The sequence below is a fragment of the Mobula hypostoma genome, chromosome 30 (assembly GCF_963921235.1).
Source record: "Mobula hypostoma chromosome 30, sMobHyp1.1, whole genome shotgun sequence".
NCBI lineage: Eukaryota > Metazoa > Chordata > Chondrichthyes > Myliobatiformes > Myliobatidae > Mobula > Mobula hypostoma.
In genome coordinates, this window is record NC_086126.1 from 7,108,770 (window position 1) to 7,132,713 (window position 23,944).

The 23,944-nt window shown below is 48.5% G+C and overlaps 1 protein-coding gene across 1 annotated transcript in view; it reads right to left on the bottom strand.

Moving 5' to 3' along the window:
• Positions 1–23,944, bottom strand: part of bbs1 (Bardet-Biedl syndrome 1) — a 77,509-nt gene that overhangs the window by 34,779 nt on the left and 18,786 nt on the right. Inside the window, exons 9-12 of the mRNA XM_063036173.1 lie at positions 16,441–16,547; positions 6,694–6,814; positions 2,562–2,720; positions 1,400–1,469 (exon numbers count right to left, since the gene is read on the bottom strand). Coding sequence (XP_062892243.1) covers positions 1,400–1,469; positions 2,562–2,720; positions 6,694–6,814; positions 16,441–16,547 — 457 coding nt within the window. The remainder of the gene's footprint in view (positions 1–1,399; positions 1,470–2,561; positions 2,721–6,693; positions 6,815–16,440; positions 16,548–23,944) is intronic.

The following is a 23,944-nucleotide window of genomic DNA, read 5'->3' on the forward strand; positions in this document are numbered from 1 at the left end:
TGGGAGAGTGTAGTGGGAGCTTTACTTTGCATTAATCCTGCACAGTCCCTGTTCTGGGAGTACTTGACATAGGAGCCTGGAAATAACTTCATTCCACATCTAACCCGTTCCGTCTTTGACCTCAGAGGATGTCACAGGACAGTCCAGAGGGAGCTTCACTCTGTGTCTGGCCCCGGGAGTGTGTGATGGGACGGTGTCGAGGGAGCTTCACTCTGTGTCTGACCCCGGGAGAGTGTGATGGGACGGTGTCGAGGGAGTGTCACTCTGTGTCTGACCCCGGGAGTGTGTGATGGGTTAGTGTCGAGGGAGCTTCACTCTGTGTCTGACCCCGGGAGTGTGTGATGGGACGGTGTGGAGGGAGATACACTCTGTGTCTGACCCCGGGAGAGTGTGATGGGACGGTGTCGAGGGAGTGTCACTCTGTGTCTGACCCCGGGAGTGTGTGATGGGACAGTGTCGAGGGAGCTTCACTCTGTGTCTGGCCCCGCGAGTGTGTGATGGGACGGTGTGGAGGGAGATACACTCTGTGTCTGACCCTGGGAGTGTGTGATGGGACGGTGTGGAGGGAGATTCACTCTGTGTCTGACCCCAGGAGTGTGTGACGGGACGGTGCGGAGGGAGCTTCACTCTCTGTCTGACCCCAGGAGTGTGTGACGGGACGGTGCGGAGGGAGCTTCACTCTGTGTCTGACCCTGGGAGTGTGTGACGGGACTGTGTGGAGGGAGCTTCACTCTGTGTCTGACCCTGGGAGTGTGTGATGGGACGGTGTAGAGGGAGCTTCACTCTGTGTCTGACCCCGGGAGTGTGTGATGGGATGGTGTCAAGGGAGCTTCACTCTGTGTCTGACCCTGGGAGTGTGTGATGGGACGGTGTGGAGGGAGATTCACTCTGTGTCTGACCCCAGGAGTGTGTGACGGGACGGTGCGGAGGGAGCTTCACTCTGTGTCTGACCCCGGGAGTGTGTGACGGGACTGTGTGGAGGGAGCTTCACTCTGTGTCTGACCCCGGGAGTGTGTGATGGGACGGTGTCGAGGGAGCTTCACTCTGTGTCTGACCCTGGGAGTGTGTGATGGGACGGTGTGGAGGGAGATTCACTCTGTGTCTGACCCCAGGAGTGTGTGACGGGACGGTGCGGAGGGAGCTTCACTCTGTGTCTGACCCCAGGAGTGTGTGACGGGATGGTGCGGAGGGAGCTTCACTCTGTGTCTGACCCCGGGAGTGTGTGATGGGGCGGTGTGGAGGGAGTTTCACTCTGTGTCCGACCCCGGGAGTGTGTGATGCGACGGTGTCGAGGGAGCTTCACTCTGTGTCTGACCCCGGGAGTGTGTGACGGGACGGTGTGGAGGGAGCTTCACTCTGAAAAAGAAGAGCGAGTCCAGGATGGAGAAGCAAATCCCACCTTTGGTGGTCATGATGAGAGTGCCTTCTTCACGTCCGTACTTGCCGAAACACAGACTGGTCACCACATCCTGAGATAACGAGAGAGAGAAAGCCATCACTGGTCTGGGCAGAATGTCATCAGAGGATTACACCGAGCAGCCACTTCATCACACACAGGAGTGCACCTACTAAAGCGGCCACAGGAGTGGAATCCAGTGCATTCTTCTGTTGCTGCATCCACTTCAAGGTTCAAAGGGTGCTTAGCACTCTGCTCTGTTCACTTTACACTTATGACTTTGAGGCTAAGCACAGCTCCAATGCCATATTTAAGTTTGCCAATGACGCCACTGACGTGGGCCGAATCAAAGATGGTAATGAGTCAGCGTACTGGAGGGAGACTAAAAATCTGGCTGAGCGGGGTCACAACAGCAACCTCTCACTCAATGTCAGCAAGACAAAGGAGCTGAGTATTGACTTCAGGAGGAGTCAGTCCTCATCAGGGGAATCAGAGGTGGAGAGTCAGCAACTTCAAATTCCTCGCTGTTATTTCAGCGGACCAGTCCTGCGCCCAGCACTTAAGTGCAATTATGAAGAGAGCACAGCAGTGCTTCTAGTTCCTTAGGTGTTTGCGAAGATTTGGCGTGATACCCAAAACTCTGACAAACTTCTGCAGATGTGAGGTGGAGAGTGTATAGACCAGTTGTATCACAGCCTGGTATGGAAACACCAATGCCCTTGAAAATCCAACTATATGCGTGGATACGGCCCAGTCCATCACGGGTAAAGCCCTCCCAACCATCGAGCACGTCTACATGAAACGTTGTCGCAGGAAAACAGCATCCATCATCAGGGTCCCCACCACTCAGGCTATGCTCCCTTCTCGCTGCTGCCATCAGGAAGGTACGGGAGCCTCAGACTGACACCATCAGATTCAGGAACAGTTACTGCCCCTCAACCATCAGGCCCTTGAACCAGCGGGGATAACTTCACTCAACCTCACTTGCTCCATCACTGAAATGTTCCCACAACCTATGGGCTCGCTTTCAAGGACTCTTCATCTCAAGTTCTTAATATTTATTGCTTATTTATCATTATTATTTATTTTTCATTTCTTTGGCAGTGCCTGCTCATGACAGGTGAGGGGGCTGGGTAGTGAGGAACTCACTGTGAGAGGATCGCACCTGAGTTTTGGTGACATTGATGAGGTTCTTGTCGCGGTACAGATGCACCTCCGAGTTGCCGAGGGCCACCAAAACGGCCTGGAACCCTTTGGATTTGTGATCCATCAAACCCATCGTCATTATGGGAGCGGGCAGGTACACGGTCCAAAGCTTCTTGCCCTGCATCGGGGACGAAGATGGGGAGCAAAGACATTCGTTAAACGAGTACAGAAGATTATGAAAGAAAAAGGTTACATTTACATTCACCTTTTCCAACCCCAAGGGAGACGAGATACTTTTTCAATGGAAGAGCAAAAGCACAGCTGCTCTTTCAAAGAGCTGGTTGGCATACAAGGGTGGCTGGGGACTGTCTGAGAGGTTTTGAGTAGGTTAGGCTTGTCACCTGAAACTTTGACAAACTTCTATAGATGCATAGTGGAGGGTATCCTGACTGGTTGCATCACGGCCTGGTATGGAAACACCGATGCCCAAGAATGGAAAAGCCTACAAGAAGTGGTGGACACAGCCCAGTCTGTCATGGGCAAAGACGTCTGCAAAAAGCACTGTCACAAGAAAGCAGCATCCATCATCAATGGCCCCCACCATCCAGGATCCTCAGGCCCCACACCCACAGGTTCAGAAACAGTATGGAAAAAAAGTCCTGAAGAGGGGTCTCGGCCCGAAACGACGACTGTTCACTCTTTTTCACAGATGATGCCTGACCTGCTGAGTTCCTCCAGCGTTCTGTTGCTCTATATATTTATATCGTCATTGTTCCTCTCCGTGCCTTGTGGCGCATCGGGCGGCAAACTTGCTGTTTCTTTAGCATTTGTGCTTTTTTTTTACGAGGCCGAGTTACTAGCTCGACGCTCAACCCAGCACGGACGGAAAGCGTGCAAGGAGCCGGCCGGATTCGAACCCTTGACCATTCACCTCGAAGTCCGCTGGGGATGTCACTGCACCGCCGGCCGGCCATCACGTAATTTATTTATTTGCATGATTTGTCTTCTTTTGCACATTGATAATTTGTCAGTCTTTGTTTATGTATGTCTTTTGATAAATTCTATTGTATTTCTTTATTTGCATGAAAACCAATCTCAAAGTAGTAAACGGTGGCATGTACGTGCATTGAAAATATATTGACTTTGAATTTAAATTTAAATTCAATTAATGATTTGAACTGGAATAAAAAGCACTGTGGGATGCTGATAGATTCTTCAGCCAGTAAGTCAGAGTAGTTTACGAGGTGGAAATGGTTGAAACCACTTGCTAATAAATCCCGTCCTTCCATCAGCAGGATAACTTGCAGACGTTGACAGATGTTGTGAAGATGCGTACGTCCTTGTGCTACTGAGCTGAATGCAGTCGGCGGCATCACCAGCAAAACGGAAGGGTTTAAGCAGGTGGAGTGATGATCCTGAGACGTGACCTGAAATCCCTCCACTGCGAGGTGGGAATCTAAATACTGTTAATTAAATAAATCCAGAATTAAAAAGCTGGTATTGGTAGCTGCTGGGGTAATATACAAGACCATAAGGCATGGGAGCAGAATTAGGCCATTCAGCCCATCGAGTCTGTTCCACTATTCTGATTTATGATCCCCCTCAACCCCATTCTCCTGCCTTCTCCCCCAACCTTTGACGCCCTGACTAACCTAGAACCTATCAATCTCCGCTTTAAATTTTTCCAGTCGTGTGGCCTCCACTGCCGTCTGTGGCAATGAATTCCACAGATTCACCACTGGCTAATGAAATTCTGCCTCAACGCCGTTCTAAAGAGAGGGCCTTCTATTCTGAGGTTGTGGCCTCTGGTCCTAGACTCTCCCACTATAGGGGACATCATTTCCACATTCCCACTGTGGAGACTTTTCAATATCCGGTAGGCCTCAATGAGTCCCCCTCAAGTCGTCTAAACTCCAGCGAGTACCCAGAGGCCATCAAACACTTCTCATACGTTAACCCTTTCATTCCTGGGATCATTCTCTTGAACCTCCTCTGGACCCTCTGCAAGGGTTAAGGCAGGCATCAAATGCCAGCTGTGTTGGGCTGCGCTGATAGTTTCCTGATTAGTCAGGGCATCAAAGGTTATGGCGAGAAGGCTGGTGTTTGAGTGGGATCTGGGATCAGCCATGATGGAATGGCGGAGCAGACTCGATGGGCTGAATGGCCTAATTCTGCTCCTATGTCTTATAGTCTGTCCCAGTGCTCTCAGATCACCTGGAGGAAACCCACACAACCACGGGGAGAACTCCTTACAGACAGCGGCGGAAATTGAACGCGGTTGCTGCCACTGTAATAACGTTAACCATTACACTGCCTTACATTACAGTTCTAACCTGCTTCAGGGATCCCCAATGGATTTCAAGTCCAATGCCATAACCACTTAGTCATCACAGCTCTTTAGAATATGGGACAAGATGCTAAGGGAACTAGTAGAGGCAGGTTTGGTCACAACATTTAAAACATATTTGGATAGTTGCACTCAGTGGCCACTTTAGTAGGTACACCTGCTCGTTATCACAAATATCAGCCAATCACGTGGCAGCAACTCAGCGCATAAAAGCAAGCCGACACGGTCAAGAGGTTCAGTTGCTGTTCAGACCAAACATCAGACAGAGGAAGGGATGTGATCTCAGTGACTTTGACCGTGGAATGATCGTTGGTGCCAGATGGGGTGGTTTGAGTATCTCAGAATCTCCTGAGAGTTTCACACACAAGTCTCTACAGTTTACAGAAAATTGTTTGAAAAACAAAAAAAAAAAACACCTAGTGAGTGGGGGCATTGGATGAGAAAGCTTTGTTAATGAGCGAGGTCAGAGGAGAACGCCAAGACTGGTGTAAACAGACAGGAAGGTGACTATAACTCAAACAACCACGCATAACAACAGCGGTGTGCATTAGAGCATCTCTGAACAGGCAACGCATCGAACCTTGAAGTGGATGGGCTACAAAGTACATCTACCATCAAAGTACGGATGCAGTAGACAACCCCGAGATTCATCTTCTCCACAGACAGCCTCGAAACAAAGAAACACCATGGAACCCCCTCAAAGAAAAACATTAAACCTCCCCCATGCAAAAAAAAAAGCTCAAGCCGCAGCAAGAGCATCAATCCCCCCCCCATGGGCAAAAAATATTGAGCAAATAGCAACAAAAAAATTCAGTCCCCCCCACAAGAGCGAAGAAAAACAAATCACACAAATGGCAACAAGAAAGAACGAGAGAAAGGACAGAAAATGAAACACAAAATCGTAAGAGGCCATATCCGGTTCAACTTAGCACTCATCAGTCCAATCCACAAAGTGCAGACCCAGAAGTTTGGTACCGTCCTCCGACAGCATCGAAGGAGAGAGACCGTTTGAACGCAACGACCTTCCATCGGGAGCAGCGAATGAGAGGCAGACAGAGAGACTGTCACACGCAGACTCCTTCCTCTGGCAGCAGTGAGTGAGAGGCTGGTAGATGACGCGCCTCGATGTTTCACTCTACCTTAGCGCTTTAAATTGGAGTGAAACAGAGTCAATTATGGGCTTCTTGGCCACGAGGCTGCCCGCCTCCCGCCTCCCGGAAGCTTCTCGGAGACGGCAAAGCGCCAGATCACTCAGTCGGTCCAGAAACACACCATTAAACTGTAGATCACAGGCTTCTACAGTACCAGGGACACATTTAAAATAAACATCTGGAGAACGTCGCCTACGGTTGCGTTGTTCGTTGCAGAAGGCCACAGCGGATTGAAAGAAGAAAGCCTCTAACTCCGAGTGGAGTTATCAGGACACCGTCATGACAGCGTTTTTTTTTAGCAGGCTTTCTTATTTTTACGAAGCCGAGTTGCTAGCTCGATGCTCAACCCAACATGGACGGAAAGCGTGCAAGGGAGCCGGCTGGATTTGAACTCAGGAGCCTTCGCTCCAAAGTCCGGCACTACGCCACCAGCCGGCTGTCAGTGGGTTGAAAGATGTACTTAATAAAATGGCCATTGAGTGTATACGGATAAGAAAACTTTAAGAGGGATATGGGTCAAACCTGGCCGAATGGGACTAGCTTAGATGGTCACCTTGGTCAGTATGGATGAGTTGGGCCTGTCTGTGCTGTATTACTCTGAAGCCTGGAGGCAAAGTTGGCGAAAGGCCCACCGTGTCAGCCACTCACCGCACCTTCTGAGTGTAGGAGTGCAGGGTCTCCTTCCCGCAGCCAACAACGATGTTCTTATTGACTCTGACCAGCCCCACGGGTTGGCAGTTCAGCTCGATACCGTGCCGGGGCCGCTTCAAATCCCTGTCGGGGCACCGACAACCTGCGTTAGTTCAGCGGGGGGGGCAACGAAATCGTACGGAATCTGACACCGCTGCGCGATAAGGGTTGGGAAACGCAGCGTCGGAGCACGTGTGGGCTTGAAGGGGAAGCCAGCTGTGTGGCTTTGTGGGGGGGGGAGGGAAGAGATTGGGGAGAAGTTCCAGAACACAGACCCAGGCAGCTGAAGGTGATGCAAAGCAACACACACACACACACACACAATGCTGGAGAAACTCAGCAGGTCCGCCAGCATCTGTGGAAGTGAATAAACGGTCGACGTTTCAGGCCGAGAGCCTTCTGCAGGTCTGAGAAAGCAGGGGGAAGACAGCAGACTGAAAAGGTGGAAAGAAAGGAAGGAGGTTATCTGGAAGGTGATAGGTGAAGCCAGGTGGGTGGGAAAGGTAAAGGGCTGGAGAAGTAGGAATCTGATAGGAGAGGAGAGTGGACCATTGGATAAAGGGAAGGAGGGGACCCTACCAACCATCGGGGAAATTTATCAGGAGTGCTGCATACGCAGGGCCCTGAGTGTTTTAAGGATCCCACCCATCTATCCAGCATCCTTTTTGAATTTCTATCATCAGGCAGGAGACTCCGATGCACAAAGACGAGAACGGTCAGCATGGGAAACAGTTTCTTCCTCAGTCCATTAGGTTCCAACCACATCACATTCAAAGTGTGACCAGTTAATCTGTTCTGTACCTGACGATTTTTAATTTAAGCACTTTATTTATTTTGTAATTCATTTGTAGATTTTATCCTTATTTCCACAAGTTATTGTGTGTTAGGTGTACTATTGTGCTCTACACCCTGGTCCAGAGAAACGTTGTCTCCTTTAACAGTATACATGTATATAGTTAAATGACAATAAACTCGACTTGACTTGAAAGGGAAAGAGGAGAGGACCCAGGGGAGGTATTAGGTAGGTCAGAAGAGGTAGAAGGAGGTGACGAGAGTTGGGGTGAACTGAAAGATCATGCGGAGTTGGTGTTCAAAATAATGGGTGATTTATTAAAAACTGGTGCGCATCAGGAAACCAGCCGACGCTGGTCTACCTGGGCATGAACTTGGTACAGCTTTCACAGAGATTAGCAGTAAAACTACATTTTGATAACAGAATGGGGGTGGCTGGAAAACTCTGTTTTTACACATCCTGATTGCTTAACAAAATGATTACCCATGGGTCTAACAGCAAATCCATTTTTTTTAACGACAACAATGGGTGCATGCTATAACACAAATCAAATGAAAGTATGTATAAATTATACAACCTTGAGATTTGTCTGCTTACAGGCAGCCACAAAGCAAGAAACCCGGAGAATCTTGATTTTTTAAAAATGACTGTACAGAGAAAGAGGCAAACAAGAAACTCAAACAACAGCGTTTTGAACCAGATTGAGTTCTTAGATCCGCTGCCCAATCCTCGATCTCAGCGGTGTGAAACTTGCAGAGACGATGACCACCGGAGAGGAGAATGAACAGTGAGGAAGGGAGAGCAAAATCAGCCCGACACTCGCCTTCGCACTGGGGCTTTCCAGTTTATCTTTTTTTATATAGATTATGAGAACACTCAGTCCTCTTTTATTGTCATTTAGAAATGCATACATGCATTAAGAAATGATACAATGTTTCTCCAGAGTGATATCGCAGAAAACAGGACAGACCAAAGACCAACACAGACAGAACCACATAATTATAACATATAGTTACAGCAGTGCAAAACGATACCATAATTTGATGAAGAACAAACCATGGGCACGGTAAAAATAGTCTCAAAGTCCCAAGTCGATCGACTCCCGAGTCCCCGATAGCAGGCGGCAAAAGGGAGAAACTCCCTGCCATAAACCTCCAGGCACCGTCAACTTGTCGATGCCTTGGAAGCAGCCGACCACAGCCGACACTGAGTCCATCCATCCGAAAACTTCAAGCCTCCGACCAGCCCCTCCGATACAGCCTCCCGAGCGCCATCCTCTGCCGAGCGCCTTCGACCTCGCCCCAGCCGCTGAAACAAGCAAAGCCGATGATTTCGGGGCCTTCTGCTCCGGAGATTCCGGTTACCACACAGTAGCAGCGGCAGCGAAGTGGGCACTTCAGAGGTTTTCCAGATGTTCCTCCGTACTCTCACGTCCGTCTCCGTCAAATCAGAATTGTGCACGGTCCCCTACTTGACAGATAACAGACATCACCACCAAAGTAGCCACGTGCGCTGCCATCGCGCCGCCATCTTCTCCTCTTCCTGGGCTGGCGTTTAAGTTGTCTAAGCACTGGGGTAGTGCTTCGCTCCAGGACCTGGGTCCCAGCGCAGCGACGCACCAGGGACACACAATCTGACACCATTCTCAATCTCACCAAGTCAGCTTGGCGCTTGGAGCCATCCAACCTCGCACCCGGGTTAGGTGGACGGGCATGGAAACTCTTCCGCACGGACTCCTCTCCAAATCGTTCACTCCAACGGCGGCAACTATACCAACTCCGTCTGCGACCACGTCTTGAACAGAAACGAGAGAAAGTTTGCAATTGCTGGTAATCCTGGCAACATCTATGGAAAAGAGTATGGTTGATGTCTCGGCCCAAAATGTCAACAATATCCTTTTCCATGGATGCTGCCTGGTCTACTGAGTTCCTCCAGCATTTTGTGTGTGTGTCTTGAACACAGTGTTCTGGATTTGCAACGCGCCATCCTTCGAATCAGCTTTGCCTCCGCTCACGTCTTCATTGTTTGTCATGACAGTTGACCACAATTTAGTTCAGAAAAGGTGTTATTAATAATGTTTTTGTCAAGTTCCTTGCCCTCTGAACTACCAGTGAGCTTCCGCACAACTTCAGTAGGTTCAGAGCTTCAGTTTCTGAAATCTACGTGTTGTCACTGCTTTCTTCCACGTCTCTAGTTTTGTCCGAGATTCCCTATTGCCATATTAGCACAATCCACACCCCTATTTACTAGTTATTAGCTCCTACTATTTTGTCCCTCATAATGGGGAGGAGGGCGGAATGAGTTAGTTACTGCCTGTTATGCCACCGGCGTTAAGGGCAGTAATGCAGGTCCTCCATCTCTGCCCTTGGCCATCTTCTCTATTGTGCCCAGGTGTGGATTAGGATCCTCATTTCTGCCTCTATGAAACAGCGCCAAGTGGTATTTGGTCTCCCGCGTTTCCTCCGCCATTCAGGGGTCCAATGAACTGTTGTCAATAAAGATAGAGTCTCTTCTCACCACGTGGCCAATCCATCTCCAACGGCTCGTGATGATTATGGGCGTGCCCTCTTGGTGACACTGAAGGTGTAAGGTGTGGTTGGAGATCTTCCTTGGCCAGAAAATACGGAGGGTCTTATGGAGGCTCGAGGTGTGGAATGACGACATCTTGGCAAGGCCGTTCTCTGTCGTGCGCCAGCATTCTGACCCGTACAAGGGTGTGGACAGAACACATTTCTGCTATAGCGTCACCCTGGTGTGGACGCTATACTTGGTCGATGAACATCTTCCCTTGCCGAGTATAAAACTGTTTCACCAGTTGCTGCCTTTGATTGCCAGACCCTGCTTTCACTGACACCCAGTATACGTAGGTTGTAAATGATTTGCTTCAGCAGTTATTTGTGCTAGCTTGCCAGTGTTCATGCATTCCAAAAGCCAATCATGGTCTTGATCTTGGCAGTATTCAGGGCTTTCTTCAATGTGCCAGTAGCTTCCTCTCGGTTTTCACGACTGTCAGTCATGCAAGTCCCGGGTGGAGACTCAGGAAAACTATCACACTCAGATGTAGAAAGATTCTTCGTTGCTGTTTCCGTAACAATATTTTTGACCAGTCGAGGTTGTTAGCCCTGAGCTGAACCCCCCCAACCTGGAGGACCGGTATGACCACTCTTAGTCTGTCCTCCACCCTTTGACCTGCTTGGCATGGGTGACCCTACCAAGAGCCAAAGCATAAAGCCCTGACTCCAGCCAATTTAGGTCTCCATGTCAATGAGGCACATAAGCCTCCAAACCCAACAAAAAGGTTGTGGTACTCTTGGGGGCGGGGGGCGGGGTGGAGAAATGAGTAAGAGATTTGTGGTGGAGGGCTGTAGAAGAGGTATCACTCTTTAATGACACGCAAGGTAGCCATTTGGCCCTCTGAGGTCTACACTGGTACTTATTGCCCCCCCAAGTGTTCCCTTTCTAATCCATTCTCACTCCCAAACCCATCGATTCCTCCAGTTCTCCCACCTTCCAGCTACACGAGGCAGCTGCAGGGAACCTGCTGAGAGTGGTGCACAGTGCCCGGTCCAACACAGACTCATCACTTCTTTCCATGTCACAGTACCATAATGCTTTGTGGTGCCAGCCGTCAAGATCAGGGGTTCGATTCCTGCCACTGACTGTAAGGAGTTCGTACATTCTCCCTGAGACCGCGTGGGTTTCCCCCGGGTGCACGGGTTTCCTCTCACAGTCCAAAGACCCTCACAGGGTTAGCAAGTTGTGGAAATGCTAAGCTGGTGCCAGACACTTGCAGGCTGCCCCCAGTACATCATTGGACTGTGTTGGATGTTGACCCAAAATGACTAATTTCAGTAAGTTTTGCTGTACATTTGACAAATACAGCCAGTCCATCTTCACAATCTTCCAAGGGGACCACTGCCTTGCCGTAGGGTTTGGAGGCTCGCCTGTCTCAGTGACCCGGAGAGCGATGTTGGCTGGAGTCAGGGCTTTGTGCTTTGGCTCTTGGTAGGGTCACGCATGGCCAAACAGGTCAAAGGGTAGAGGCCAGACTAAGAGTGGTCCATCGGTCCTCCAGGTTTGTGGGTTCAGCTCAGGGCTAACAACCCCGACTGGTCAAACAAAATCAGTTACGGGAACAGCAATGAAGAATCCAAAGGTTTCATTTTATTATCAAAGTATGTACATGGAATACAACTCTGAGATTTGTCTTCTCCAGATAGCCATGAAATACAGAAAACCCAGGGAAGTTGATGAAGCCCCCATCTCCCGCTCAAAAAAAGAAACAAAACTCACAATCCCCAAAACCCCCAACCTCCCCCTGCACAAAAACTAACCCAGACATGGCAACTAAAACATCAAACCCCCAACCACCAGCAACAATAAGATGTCAGGGGTAAGTTTTTTTTTTACGCAGAGTGGTGAGTGTATGGAATGGGCTGCCGGCGGCGGTGGTGGAGGAGGAAACGATAGGGTCTTTTAAGAGACTCCTGGATGGCTGCATGGAACTTAGAAAAATAGAGGGCTATGGGTAAAGCCTAGGCAGTTCTAAGGTAGGGACATGTTTGGCACAGCTTTGTGGGCCGAAGGGCCTGTATTGTGCTGTATGTTTTCTATGTTTCTAACATCAAAACCCCAACACCTCCCTCACCCAAAAAAGTAACATATCGCCCACTCACCAATCGTCAATAAGAAGGAAAACACAAAAAACTTCGTAACCTGTGTACGACAGTAGGGCAGACAGATCTGGAGGACCTTCAATGCCAGCAGCATAACAAGCAGTTAAAAATATCCTCACAACGCATTGCATCAGGAGACCTAACAAGGATGCCCTCTACCCTGGCCATCTCTCTTCTACCTTCTGGGATATTATAGAGGAGCTCGTAAGCCTTGTCAACCAGACTCGAGAACAGCCTCTTCCCCACCGCGATCAGCCCCATCAGCTCTCTCACATCCCGTTCCTGGTGGTGCTGTCTCATTCCCCCACCCTTAATTTCACCTCTTCCCTTACTGTCACTTCAGTGTTTCTCCGTTCACCTCCCCAGTCTGCACAATGCTAAACTTTGCCCACTCGTCAGTGTATTTATTAGAACAAACACAGACCAGAACAGGAACACAGGAACTTTGGCCCACAATGTTGTGCCAAATCAATTATGTAAGTAATCAAATGACCAACTCATCTCTTCTGATCGAAAGAAGCTACAGAAAGTTGTAAAATTAGTCAGCGCCATCACAGGTACTAGCCTCCGAAGCATCCAAGGCATATTTAAGGAGATGGCGTCCATCATTAAGGACCCCCATATCCCAGGACATGCCCTCTTCTCATTGATACCATCAGGGAGGAGGTACAGGAGCCTGAAGGCACACACTCAACGATTCAGGAACAGCTTCTTCCCCTCTGCCATCCGATTTCTAAAGGGGCATTGGAACCCATGAACATTACATAGAACATAGAGTAGTACAGCACAGTACAGGCCCTTCGGCCCACAATGTTGTGCCGACCCTCAAACCCTGCCTCCCATATAAGCCCCCACCTTAAATTCCTCCATATACCCGTCTAGTAGTCTACTAAACTTCACTAGTATATCTGCCTCCACCACTGACTCAGGCAGTGCATTCCACGCACCAACCACTCTCTGAGTAAAAAACCTTCCTCTAATATCCCCCTTGAACTTCCCACCCCTTACCTTAAAGCCATGTCCTCGTGTATTGAGCAGTGATGCCCTGGGGAAGAGGCACTGGCTATCCACTCTATCTATTCCTCTTATTATCTTGTACACCTCTATCATGTCTCCTCTCATCCTCCTTCTCTCCAAAGAGTAAAGCCCTAGCTCCCTTAATCTCTGATCATAATGCATACTCTCTAAAGCAGGCAACGTCCTGGTAAATCTCACTTTCTTATTTCTGATTTGCACTTCTACTCTTAATTTAGCTATTTAACATACATACATACAATTAATGTAATTCATTTATTTATTTTTTCCTATACTTACATCGTAGTGCTGCCGCTAAGTTAACAAATTTCACAACAAATGCCGGTGATAGTAAACCTGATTCTGATTCTGCCGACATAATGTCCCTATCCCTCACATTCATGCGCCTATCAAAATGATAAGTGTAGTGGTTAGCAGGACGCTTTACAGCACCAGCGACCCGGGTTCAATTCCCACCACTGCCTGCCAGGAGTTTCCTCCCGCAGTCCGAAGACGTACCGGTTGGTAGGTTAACGGGTCACTGTAAATTGTCCCGTGATTAGGCGAGAATGAAATTGGGGGATTGCTGGGCGGTGCAGCTCGAAGGGCCATTTCTTGCGCTTTATCTCAACAACTAAAGTCCCTACCTCTTCCACGACATCAGGCAGCACAATCCAGACCCTCACCACTCTCTGTGTCAGAAACTTGCCCCTCTCACCTAAAGTGCGCGTCCTCTCGTATCAGACATTTCGACCCTGGGAAAACGTTGCTACCACGTACATTGTTTACTCAGAGAGCTTCAGGTGACCAAGGAATCTCACTGCACCCTTGTCTAAATGACAACTAACTCGCCCAACTGATCTGCACTACTTGGGATGGGGCAGGAAGTCAGAGGTGATCACAGGGAGAACGTGCAAATAGGCGGTCAGCGTAACGCCTTACAGTCCTAACTGCAGGATAGGGGCCAAGTTCCCGCCACTGTCTGTGACGAGTTTGCACGTTCCCCCCATGACCACATGGAGGTTGCCTCCCGCGCTCCAAAGACGGAACGGTTAGGGTTCGGGTGAGTGAGTTGTGGACGCGCTACGTTGGCGGCGGAGGCGTGGCGACAATTGCGGGCTGCCCAAAGCACATCCGCGATGCAAACGAGGCATTTCACTGTGAGGAAAGTCAGGATGAGGGGTCTCGGCCCGAAACCTCGACTGTTTACTCCCCTCCATAGATGCTGCCTGACCTGCTGAGTTCCTCTAGCATTTTGCTCCGGATTTCCACCGTCAGCAGAATCTCTTCTGTTTATGATTTCATTGTACATTTCTAAGTTTGATGAACTTGTTACAAATAATACTAATCTTTTTGATGTCTATTTACCCACGGTCACGATCAAGCCCGAGTGTTTGCAGCTCTGTGACGGCAGATCTTCTGCTGTGCAAAGATGACGTGGTGGGGCGGGGGGGAATAACAAGGATAATGGACTTCCTTCATTGGATATATTTAAAGGTGCTCTTTCCCCCCACTAGCCTGTAGGTCACCCTTGGCAAGGCGTAGCACCCGCTTAGCCCCCTCCCCCCACAATCATGGCCACAGGAAGCCATGGGATTAGGCAGTGGATGGTCGCACGAGCAGATGGTGCATATCACGTCCTGGTTATATGACCACCGATACCAGGCAGACAATCTCTGAAGAGTATTGAGGTCAAATTTGTTGTCATTTAACTATATACATGCATGTAATTTATACAACCATATAATGTATATAGAAATGAGATGTTTTTCCAAACAAAGGTGTAAAGCACAGTAGTACATATAACACACATATAACATATGGAGGCAAGGATAAAACCTACAGATGAATCTCACATAAATAACAAATTAATGTGTATAAATATTAAATACTGTAAGATATGGAACAGATTAACCAGTGGCACTTAAAATGTGATGCAACAGGGAGTTCAGAAGCCCAATGGCCTGAGGGAAGAAACTGTTCCCCATCCTGACCGTTCTTGTCTTTATACATCGGAGTCTCCTGCCTGATGGTAGAAAGTCAAAGAGGATGCTGGATGGATGGGTGGGATCCTTGATAATACTGAGGGCCCTGCGTAGGCAGCGCTACTGATAAATGTCCCCGATGGACAGTAGGGAGACCCCTATGATCCTCTCGGCCGTTCTCACAGTCCTTTGTAGGGACTTCCGGTCCGATGCTCGGCTGCTCCCATCCCAGATGGAGATGCAACTTGTCAGCATGCTCTCAATGGTGCTCCTGTAAAACGCAGTTAAGATGGGGGGGGGGCGGGGGGAAGTAGCCTTGCCTGCCTCAATCTTCTGAGGAAGCGGAGGCACTGCTGTGCCTCCTCGTTCTGGGAGGTGATATTAAGGGACTGGGTGAGGTCGCCCGCCTTGTAAAGACACAGTTGCCCAAGAGAAGGAAATGGCAAACCACTTTTGCAGAAAAATTTGCCAAGAACAATCATGGTCAAGATCGCCCACGTCAAATGACACAGCCCAGTGATGAGGATGATGATGAAGAATAATGTGCAAGCCAGTGAGCAAGGGAGGTGCTCTCATTGGAGAACTTCTCCATGCTGGCATTGCAGAGGGTTCACAGGAGGTTGCTGGGAATGAAAAGGTTAATGTATGAGGAGAATTTGATGGCTCTGGGCCTGTACTCACTGGAGTTAATAAGAATGAGGGAGGGTGTTTCATTGAAACCTTCCAAATATTGAAAGACCTCAATGAGTGGACATGGAGAGGATGTCCCAGTAGTGGGAGAGTCTAGGAGTAGAGGGCACAGCCTCAGGACAGAAGGACGTCCCTTTTGAACAGAGATGTGGGAAGAATTTCTTTAGCCAGAGGGTAATAAATCTGTGGAATTCATTGCCACAGGTTGCTGTGGAGGCCACGTCATTGGATATATTTAAAGCAGAGGTTGAGAGGTTCTTGATTAGCAAGGGCATCAAAGGTTACGGGGAGAAGGCAGGAGAACGGGGTTGAGGGAGAAAATAAATCACTCATGCCCAAATGGTGATGCAGTCTCAATGGGCCAAATAGTCTAATTCTGGTCCCATGTCTCATGGCCTTATAAGAGGGTTATGAGGAGGACCACATGCTCTGGAGAAGCCCGCGAGGGCAGAGTTTAAAGGCACTAATGATGTCAGATCGCAGGACACATTATTTACAGTTTAGCGGCACCACAAACAGCTTCGAAATTCCAGCTGGAGCACTCTCGCCTACCTGCGGACAATGTAGATATTTCCATTCCGACAGGCGACGATGATCCTGAACTCGACGTCAAACTGGCCGCTGACGTCCAGGAACACTGGCACGCTCGGGAGAGTCACCTGGCACAGATTAACAACAGGGGGAGAATCAGCTATTCGGCCCCTGCAAAGCCCAAAATTCCTTGATTATCAGTTCATACTCAGCCATAATCTGTACGACTCCTCTTCACACTGACCCATTCCTGCTGCCCCTCCATTTAAAAAAAAACTCCTCCAAGGCATTCTTCTCAAAGTCTCTCATTAGGCAAGGTTTCAGCACCCACATGGACGATAAATAAAATTGAGAGAGTACAGAGGAGGTTTACTAAAATGTTGCCTGGGTTTCATCTCCTAAATTACAGAGAAAGGTTGAACAAGTTAGGTCTTTATTCTTTGGAGCATAGAAGGTTGAGGTGGGACTTGATAGAGGTGTTTAAAATTATGAGGGGGATTGATAGAGTTGACGTGGTTAGACTTTTTCCATTGAGAGTGGGGAAGATTCAAACAAGAGGACATGGGTTGAGAATTAGAGGACAAAAGTTTAGGGGTAACTTGAGGGGGAACTTCTTTACTCAGAGAGTGGGAGCTGTGTGGAACGAGCTTCCAGCAGAAGTGGCTCTATGTTGTCGTTTAAAGTTAAATTGGATAGCTATACGGACAGGAAAGGAATGGAGGGTTATGGGCTGAGTGCAGGTTGGTGGGACTAGGATAGGGTAAGAGTTCGGCACGGACTAGAAGGGCCGAGATGGCCTGTTTCCGTGCTGTAATTGTTATATGGTTATATGGTTAAATGCCTTAGTTTTCTGAAGTACTTTGGAATACTTTAAAGATTAGTCTCACCCACCCAGAAGATTAACATCTTCAAATTCAGTCTGTGGAATCAGAATGAGGTAAGTCATGAATTTGTTGGTCCGCAGCAGCAGTACTTCCCAATATAAAATTTTTAAAAATTACAGATTACAATTTTATATATATTATAAAAATATTATATACACATAAACACACACACATATATAAAATTGTAATCTGTAATTTTATATATATTTATATTATGTTATATACATGTAGTGGGAAAAGAGAGCAAAAAACAGTGAGGTAGTGCACCTGAGTTCATTGTCCATTCAGAAACCTGATGATGGAGGAAGGAAGCTGTTCCTAAAACATTGGGTGTGGATCCTCCAGCTCCTGTACGGTAGCAATGAGAAGAGGGCATGTCCTGGGTGATGAGGGTCCTTAATGATGGAATCCACCTTTCCGGGCCATCGGCTTTTGAAGATGCCCCTGACTGTGAGTCAGGGCAATGGACAAGAGGACGTGACTGCGGATGGGGCAGGTTGGAGGATCCAAGAGGAAGTGTTGGAGGAACCTCGGGCCTTCAGCTTGGTCAACCGATCTGGGATTATGGCTGCTTGTGAAGATGAGAGTGGGAGCTGTACAAAAGATGGACAATTGAACTGTGGTTCGGGAAGCCATTCAGGGGGTGGGGGAAGAGAAGAGAAATGTAGTTATGACTGGGGATGGTATAGTCAGGAGAGAGACAGTTCTCTGTTGCTAGGATCGAGAGTCCCAAAGGCTATGCTGTCTGACTGGTGCACTGGATCAGGACATCTTCTCCGATCTTTTTAAAAGAGATACTGTGCGGAACTGTCCCTTTTGGCCCAACGAGCCACACCTCCCAGCAACCCACCTATTTAACTAATTACAGGACTAATTACAATGACCAATTAACCTACTAACCGGTACATCTTTGGAATGTGGGAGGAAACCAGAGCACCCGGAGGAAATCCACGCGATCACAGAGAGGCGTAGAAACTCCCTACAGTGGCCGTCGGAACTGAACTCCGAACTCCGACGCCCTGAGCTGTAATAGCGTCACGGTAACCGTTACGCAACCGTGGCGCCCTGACAGAGGAATTTGGAGTGGGAGGGGAAAGATCCAGGTGTCATGGTCCACAGGAGCACCATCGACATAGGAAGAACAGGAAAAGAGATTCTACTGAAGGAATTGGAACCGGTCACTCACCATAACTCTGAACTGGTTCTACAACCTACAGGGCTCTTTACAGCATGTGTTCTCACTGTTACTTTTTATTTGCACAGTTTGTCTTGTTTTGCACATTGGTTGTCTGTCTTTAAGCGTAGTTTTGTTTTCCTGTAAGAACGTGAATCTCAAGGTTGTATACGGGGTGAGAATGAACACTTCAAATCAATGACCCTTCATTAGAACCGTCACTCCCAAGTTCCTCTCGCATTCTCACGCTGTCGAGGTTTGGGAATATACGGGGTACTGAAACGCGTAGGTGATCAAGGTGGGGTGCCACACAAGCACCCCGAAATCTATGCTTCACCAAGTCAGGGACTTGAAGGTTAAGTGGCACCCGGAGTCTTGGGCAGCAGGAGACGATAGAACATTGGTGACAACGTTGCGTCAATCTTTTGACCTGCTTCAAGATCAACCCAACCCTTCCCTCTACATAGCTTCCTATTTTTCTACTTGTCTATAAAAGTGTTTATTAAATGCCCCTACCTCTACCGTCACCCCAGCAGCGTGTTCCACACATTCACAAGTCTGTGTGAAGAACTTACTTCTAACATCTCCCACACTTTCCTCCAATCACATTAAAGTTACAGCCCCTTGTATTAGACATTCCCACCCTGGGAAAAAACCTCTGGCTAGCCTCTTATCATCATGTACACCTCCTTCAAGTCACCTGTCCTTCACTCCAAAGAGAAAAGCCTTAGCTCACTCAACCTATTCTATAAGACACGTCCTCCAAATCCTGGTAAATCTCCTCTGCACCCTCTCTAAAGCTTCCACATAGTTCCTATAATGGGCCAACCAGAACCGAACACAATATTCCAAGTTTGAACAGCAAGCTCCACTTCACAGGGGCAGAGTCCTTGAAACACAAAGCCCGGTCCATAGTGTTCCGGGCAGCCAGATATTTAATTCCATCTTTCTGCAACTTCTTCCTTTCAGTCAGAGAGGCAAGAAGCTCCAGGAGCAGCCAAGGCGGATAGGTTTGTCACCTGATCCGGCCAGAAGTGGAGGCCGGTGCGTGCGGCGGGGGGCAGATCCTTGACTGGGGCTGAAAGCTGAGATCGGCAGAAGTAACCCGATCCCAAGGGTCGGGTGATACGCTTGAATCCCAAGGTCGTAACTCTCCACTTGAATTTAAAAGCAGCACGAGCTGACATCTTTGGGTGGGGGGGGGGCTTAGATCATTGGCAAAGCAACTTTAATGTAAACTTGTAGGCACGTCAAGTCTACTTCATTTAACTATATACATGTATATAATGTATATAAACATATAACGTATTTAGAAATGAGACAACACTTCTCCAAACCAGGGTGGAAAGGAGGACACAGAACACTTGATAATTTAGGAAAGGATAAAATCTACAGATGAATCGCACATAAATAACAAACTAAAGTGCATAAATTAAATATTGTCAGGTATGGAACAGATTAACGAGTGACACTTCAAATACGATGCGGCTGGGAGTTCAGAATCCTAATGGTCTGAGGAAAGAAACTGTTTCTCATCCTGACCGTTCTTGTCTTTGTGCATCGGAGTCTCCTGCCTGATGGTAGAAAGTCAACAAGGATGCTGGATGGATGGGTGGGATCCTTGATAATACTGAGGGCCCTGTGTACGCAGCGCTCCTGATAAATGTCCCCGATGGACGGTAGGGAGACCCCTATGACCCTCTCGGCTGTTCTCACAGCCCTTTGTAGGGACTTCCGGTCTGATACTCAGTTGCTCCCAGACCAGATGGAGATACAACTTGTCAGGACGCTCTCCATGGTGCTCCTGAAACACAGTTACGATGGTGGGGATGCCAGAGCGCAGCTGTGCCATCTTGTTCAGGGAGGTGATATGAAGGGACCAGGTGAGGGCCTCCATGAGCTAAACTCCCAGGAACGTGGTGCACTACCGAGGAGCCACTGATTCACAGAGATGGCTCAAGGGAGCTAAAGGTCCCATTCCTGAGACATGCGCACAAGATCCAACCCTAGATCTGAAGGATTGGCTTTTAGCCCTCCAGGGGAAACGTGGACAGTCCTGTGAACAGGCCTGGGAAGGCGTGACCCCTGCACCCCCCCCCCCCACTTGCTGTGATTACAGCTGGGCCAATCACACTAGCTCAGTTAAAAATCGTGAACTTGCACCCACACCTATGGTTTAGTGGTGCTGCTCGAGGGATCGCAATGAAGGAGTGTCGCTATGTCAGGGAAATCCAGTGAGGGAGCTTCTCACGATCAGAGGGCACGAGTGAGGAAGCCCATCAGGGTCGGATGGGATGAATGAGGCACTTTGTGGTCAGGGGAACCAGTGAGGGAGCTGCTTGTGGTCAGTGGAAAATCAATGAGGGAGCTCCTAGTGGGCACAGGGTACTATTGATGGAGCTCCATACAGTCCTTGGGGAACTGGTGAGGGAGCTCCTCATGGTCAGTAGAAACGAGAGAGAGAGCTCTTTGTGGCCAATTGGGAACCAGTGACGGAGTAACTTGTGGTCAGTGGAAAATCAGTGGGGGAGCTCCTAATGGGTACAGAGGGAGCTTCACCTGGTCAGAGTGGGATTAGTGAGGGAGCTCCTCGTGGTCACTGGGATTCTAGTGTGACGGGGTCCTGAATTACCCCTATGAACTGTGCCCGTTTACCCCTATTAACTGTGCTTTTGAAAAGAGAGAGTTATTTAACATCAATATCTTGTTTTGAAGACAGAGAGAGACGAAAACTAACTGTTGGACTGTCACTTTAAGGCACTGGAAGTAACTTTTGGATTTCCGCTGAGTTGGAGAGAGAGGTGGCACCGAGCAGCTCGTAAGTTGCTATGGTATCTGAGGGCGGTTATTTGATGGACAATCGATGTTATGATTTTTCAGCTGTGTGTTGATACTTCCCAAGGACATGGCATGCTTGTACATTTCTTACACAGACAAAGGAAGGAGGGAGTTATTTGCGTGACAGGTGATGCTCAGCACGAGAAGATAAAATAGAAGGGCAGGTGATAGACCTGAGACACATGTTTTGGGACACTGAATGAGCTTTGTTGTGCCCGCAGAAAAAGTGGGTTTTTGGAGGATCGATCAGTGGGCTCTTGCAGTGAAAAGAAAAGGCAGTGACCGGTGGGGAGTTGTCCATGTGTCCACCCTTGCCTGGGTGATAGCTCCACCGCAGAAAACCAGTCCCCTTTGTTGTGGTCACAGTCGGGGACTTCTAAAGGATTTCAGAGTACAAGAAGGAGGTCAACGGCGTCAGCTTACCTGAAGACTCAATTCTCTCCCTCTCTCTCCAACACTACTCAACTCAATACCACGAACTGAACTGAACTTTACTCATCATCATAAGACTGCATCTTTTCACCCCTAGACTTAAAGAAGCTTGGTTTATCATATATATTTCCACACTTACTGATATACTTACATATATATATGTATGTATGTGTGTGTGTGTGTGTGTGTGTGTGTGTGTGTGTGTGTGTGTGTGTGTGTATAAAATCATTGCTAACCTGTTTGATTTATCTATATTTATATTACTGTATTGTGTAGTTACTAGTAAATATTATTAATTAATAGCAATACTGGACTCCAAAGTGTTTTCTATCTCTGCTGGTTCTTTATTCCCGTCACGGGATACGTGACACTAGTGAGGGAGATCCACATGGCCAGTGGGGCACTTGTGAGGGAGCTCTGTGTGGTTTATCCCCCTCTTTACCCCAGGGTTCACGGACCTCTTGCTTGATGGTATTAGTCCACGGCATAAAAAAGGTCAGGAACCCCTGGTTTAACCCCCCCACCGCCCCCGCCATAGATGCTGCCCGACCTGCTGAATTTCTCCAACGGTGTGTTGTTCAAGATCCCCAGCATCAGCAGAACCTCTACTGCTCCCGTCTGTCTAACGGCGAAGTGTACAGATTGGCTGCTGACATTGAAGTGCGGAGATTGGCTGTTCACACTACCACGTGCCCACGTCACAAAGAGAAGGAAAAAAATCCCCACTGGCTGCAGAGTTAGCTTTGAACATCCAGGGGTTGTGTAAGGTGCCATTCAAAGGCCAGCTGCTTGCTTCTAAATGCATTCCGGCTCTCGTGCTATTTTAAGACGCCTGTTTTTAACAAAGGGTAAAGTGTTATGGGATAGCGAGGGACACATACCAACTTGTGTCCACAAGGCCACAAGACACAGGATTGGAATTAGGCCATTGAGTTCTAGCTGATTTATTACCCCATTCTCCTGCCTTCTCCCTGTAACCTTTCACGCTCTGACTAATCAGGAACCTATCTACCTCCGTTTTAAATATACCCAATGACTTGGCGTCCGCAGCTGAGTGAGGCAGTGAATTCCACAGATTCACCACCCCCTGGCTACAGAAATTCCTCATCCCTGTTCTAAAGGGTCCTCTTTCTGGTCCTAGACTCCCCCCACCATGTAGGAAACATCCTCTCCACAGCTACTCCATCCAGGGCTTTCAATATTCAATAGGATTCGATGAGATCCCCCACCCCCGCCAATTCTTCTAAACTGCAAATGCTCCTCACACGTTAACCCTTTTATTCCCAGGACCATTCTCACAAACCTCCTCTGGACCCTTTCCAAGGCCAGCACATCCTTTCTTAGATAAGGGGCCCAAAGCTGCTCGCAACACTCAAAGTGTGGTCTGACCAATGACCAGTGACTCACGCCAGGTGCCCTATTGTTGAAAAAGCAGGCACTCACAGATGGTGACTGCACTTGTGTTTAAAATCTGATATGAACACACACTGGACATGTCACCTGTCAAATCATAAATTCCTAATTTACATTTAGAATGGAATCTGCCTATGTAAACAGATCGCGCTATAATTACCTCTTCCCTCTGCCCCTTCATCACTACTGGTAGGAAGCTGAGGCCACTGCAAGACAGGCTTGCCCCATTACAGACATGGATGTGTTTAACCTCAGACTTGGGGGCCGTGCCCACCAGGTTTATAAGACCACAACGCACCATTCAGCCCATTGAGTCTGCTCCGGCACTCCACCAAGGCTGACTTATTACCCCCCTCCATCCCATTCTCCTGCCTTTTCCCCATAACCTTTGCCTAATCAAGAATTTATCAGCGCCCCCCCCACCCCCCACAAACAAGAGAAAATCTGCAGGTTGCTGGAAATCCGAGCAACACACACAAAATGCAAAATGCTGGAGGAACTCAGCGGGCCAGGCAGCATCTATAGCAAAGAGTGAACATTCGACGTTTCGGGCCGAGACCCTTCATCAGGACTGGGAGAAAGAGATGAGAGGTCAGAGTAAGAAGGTGGGGGGGGGAGGGGAGGAAGAATTACAAGAAAGGTGAAACCGGGAGAGGGGAAGGGGGTGAAGTAAAGAGCTGGGAAGTTGATTGGTGAATGAGATCCAGGGCTGGGGAAGAGGGAATCTGATAGGAGAGGACAGAAGGCCATGGAACGCACACAAACTGCAGGAGGAACTCAGCAG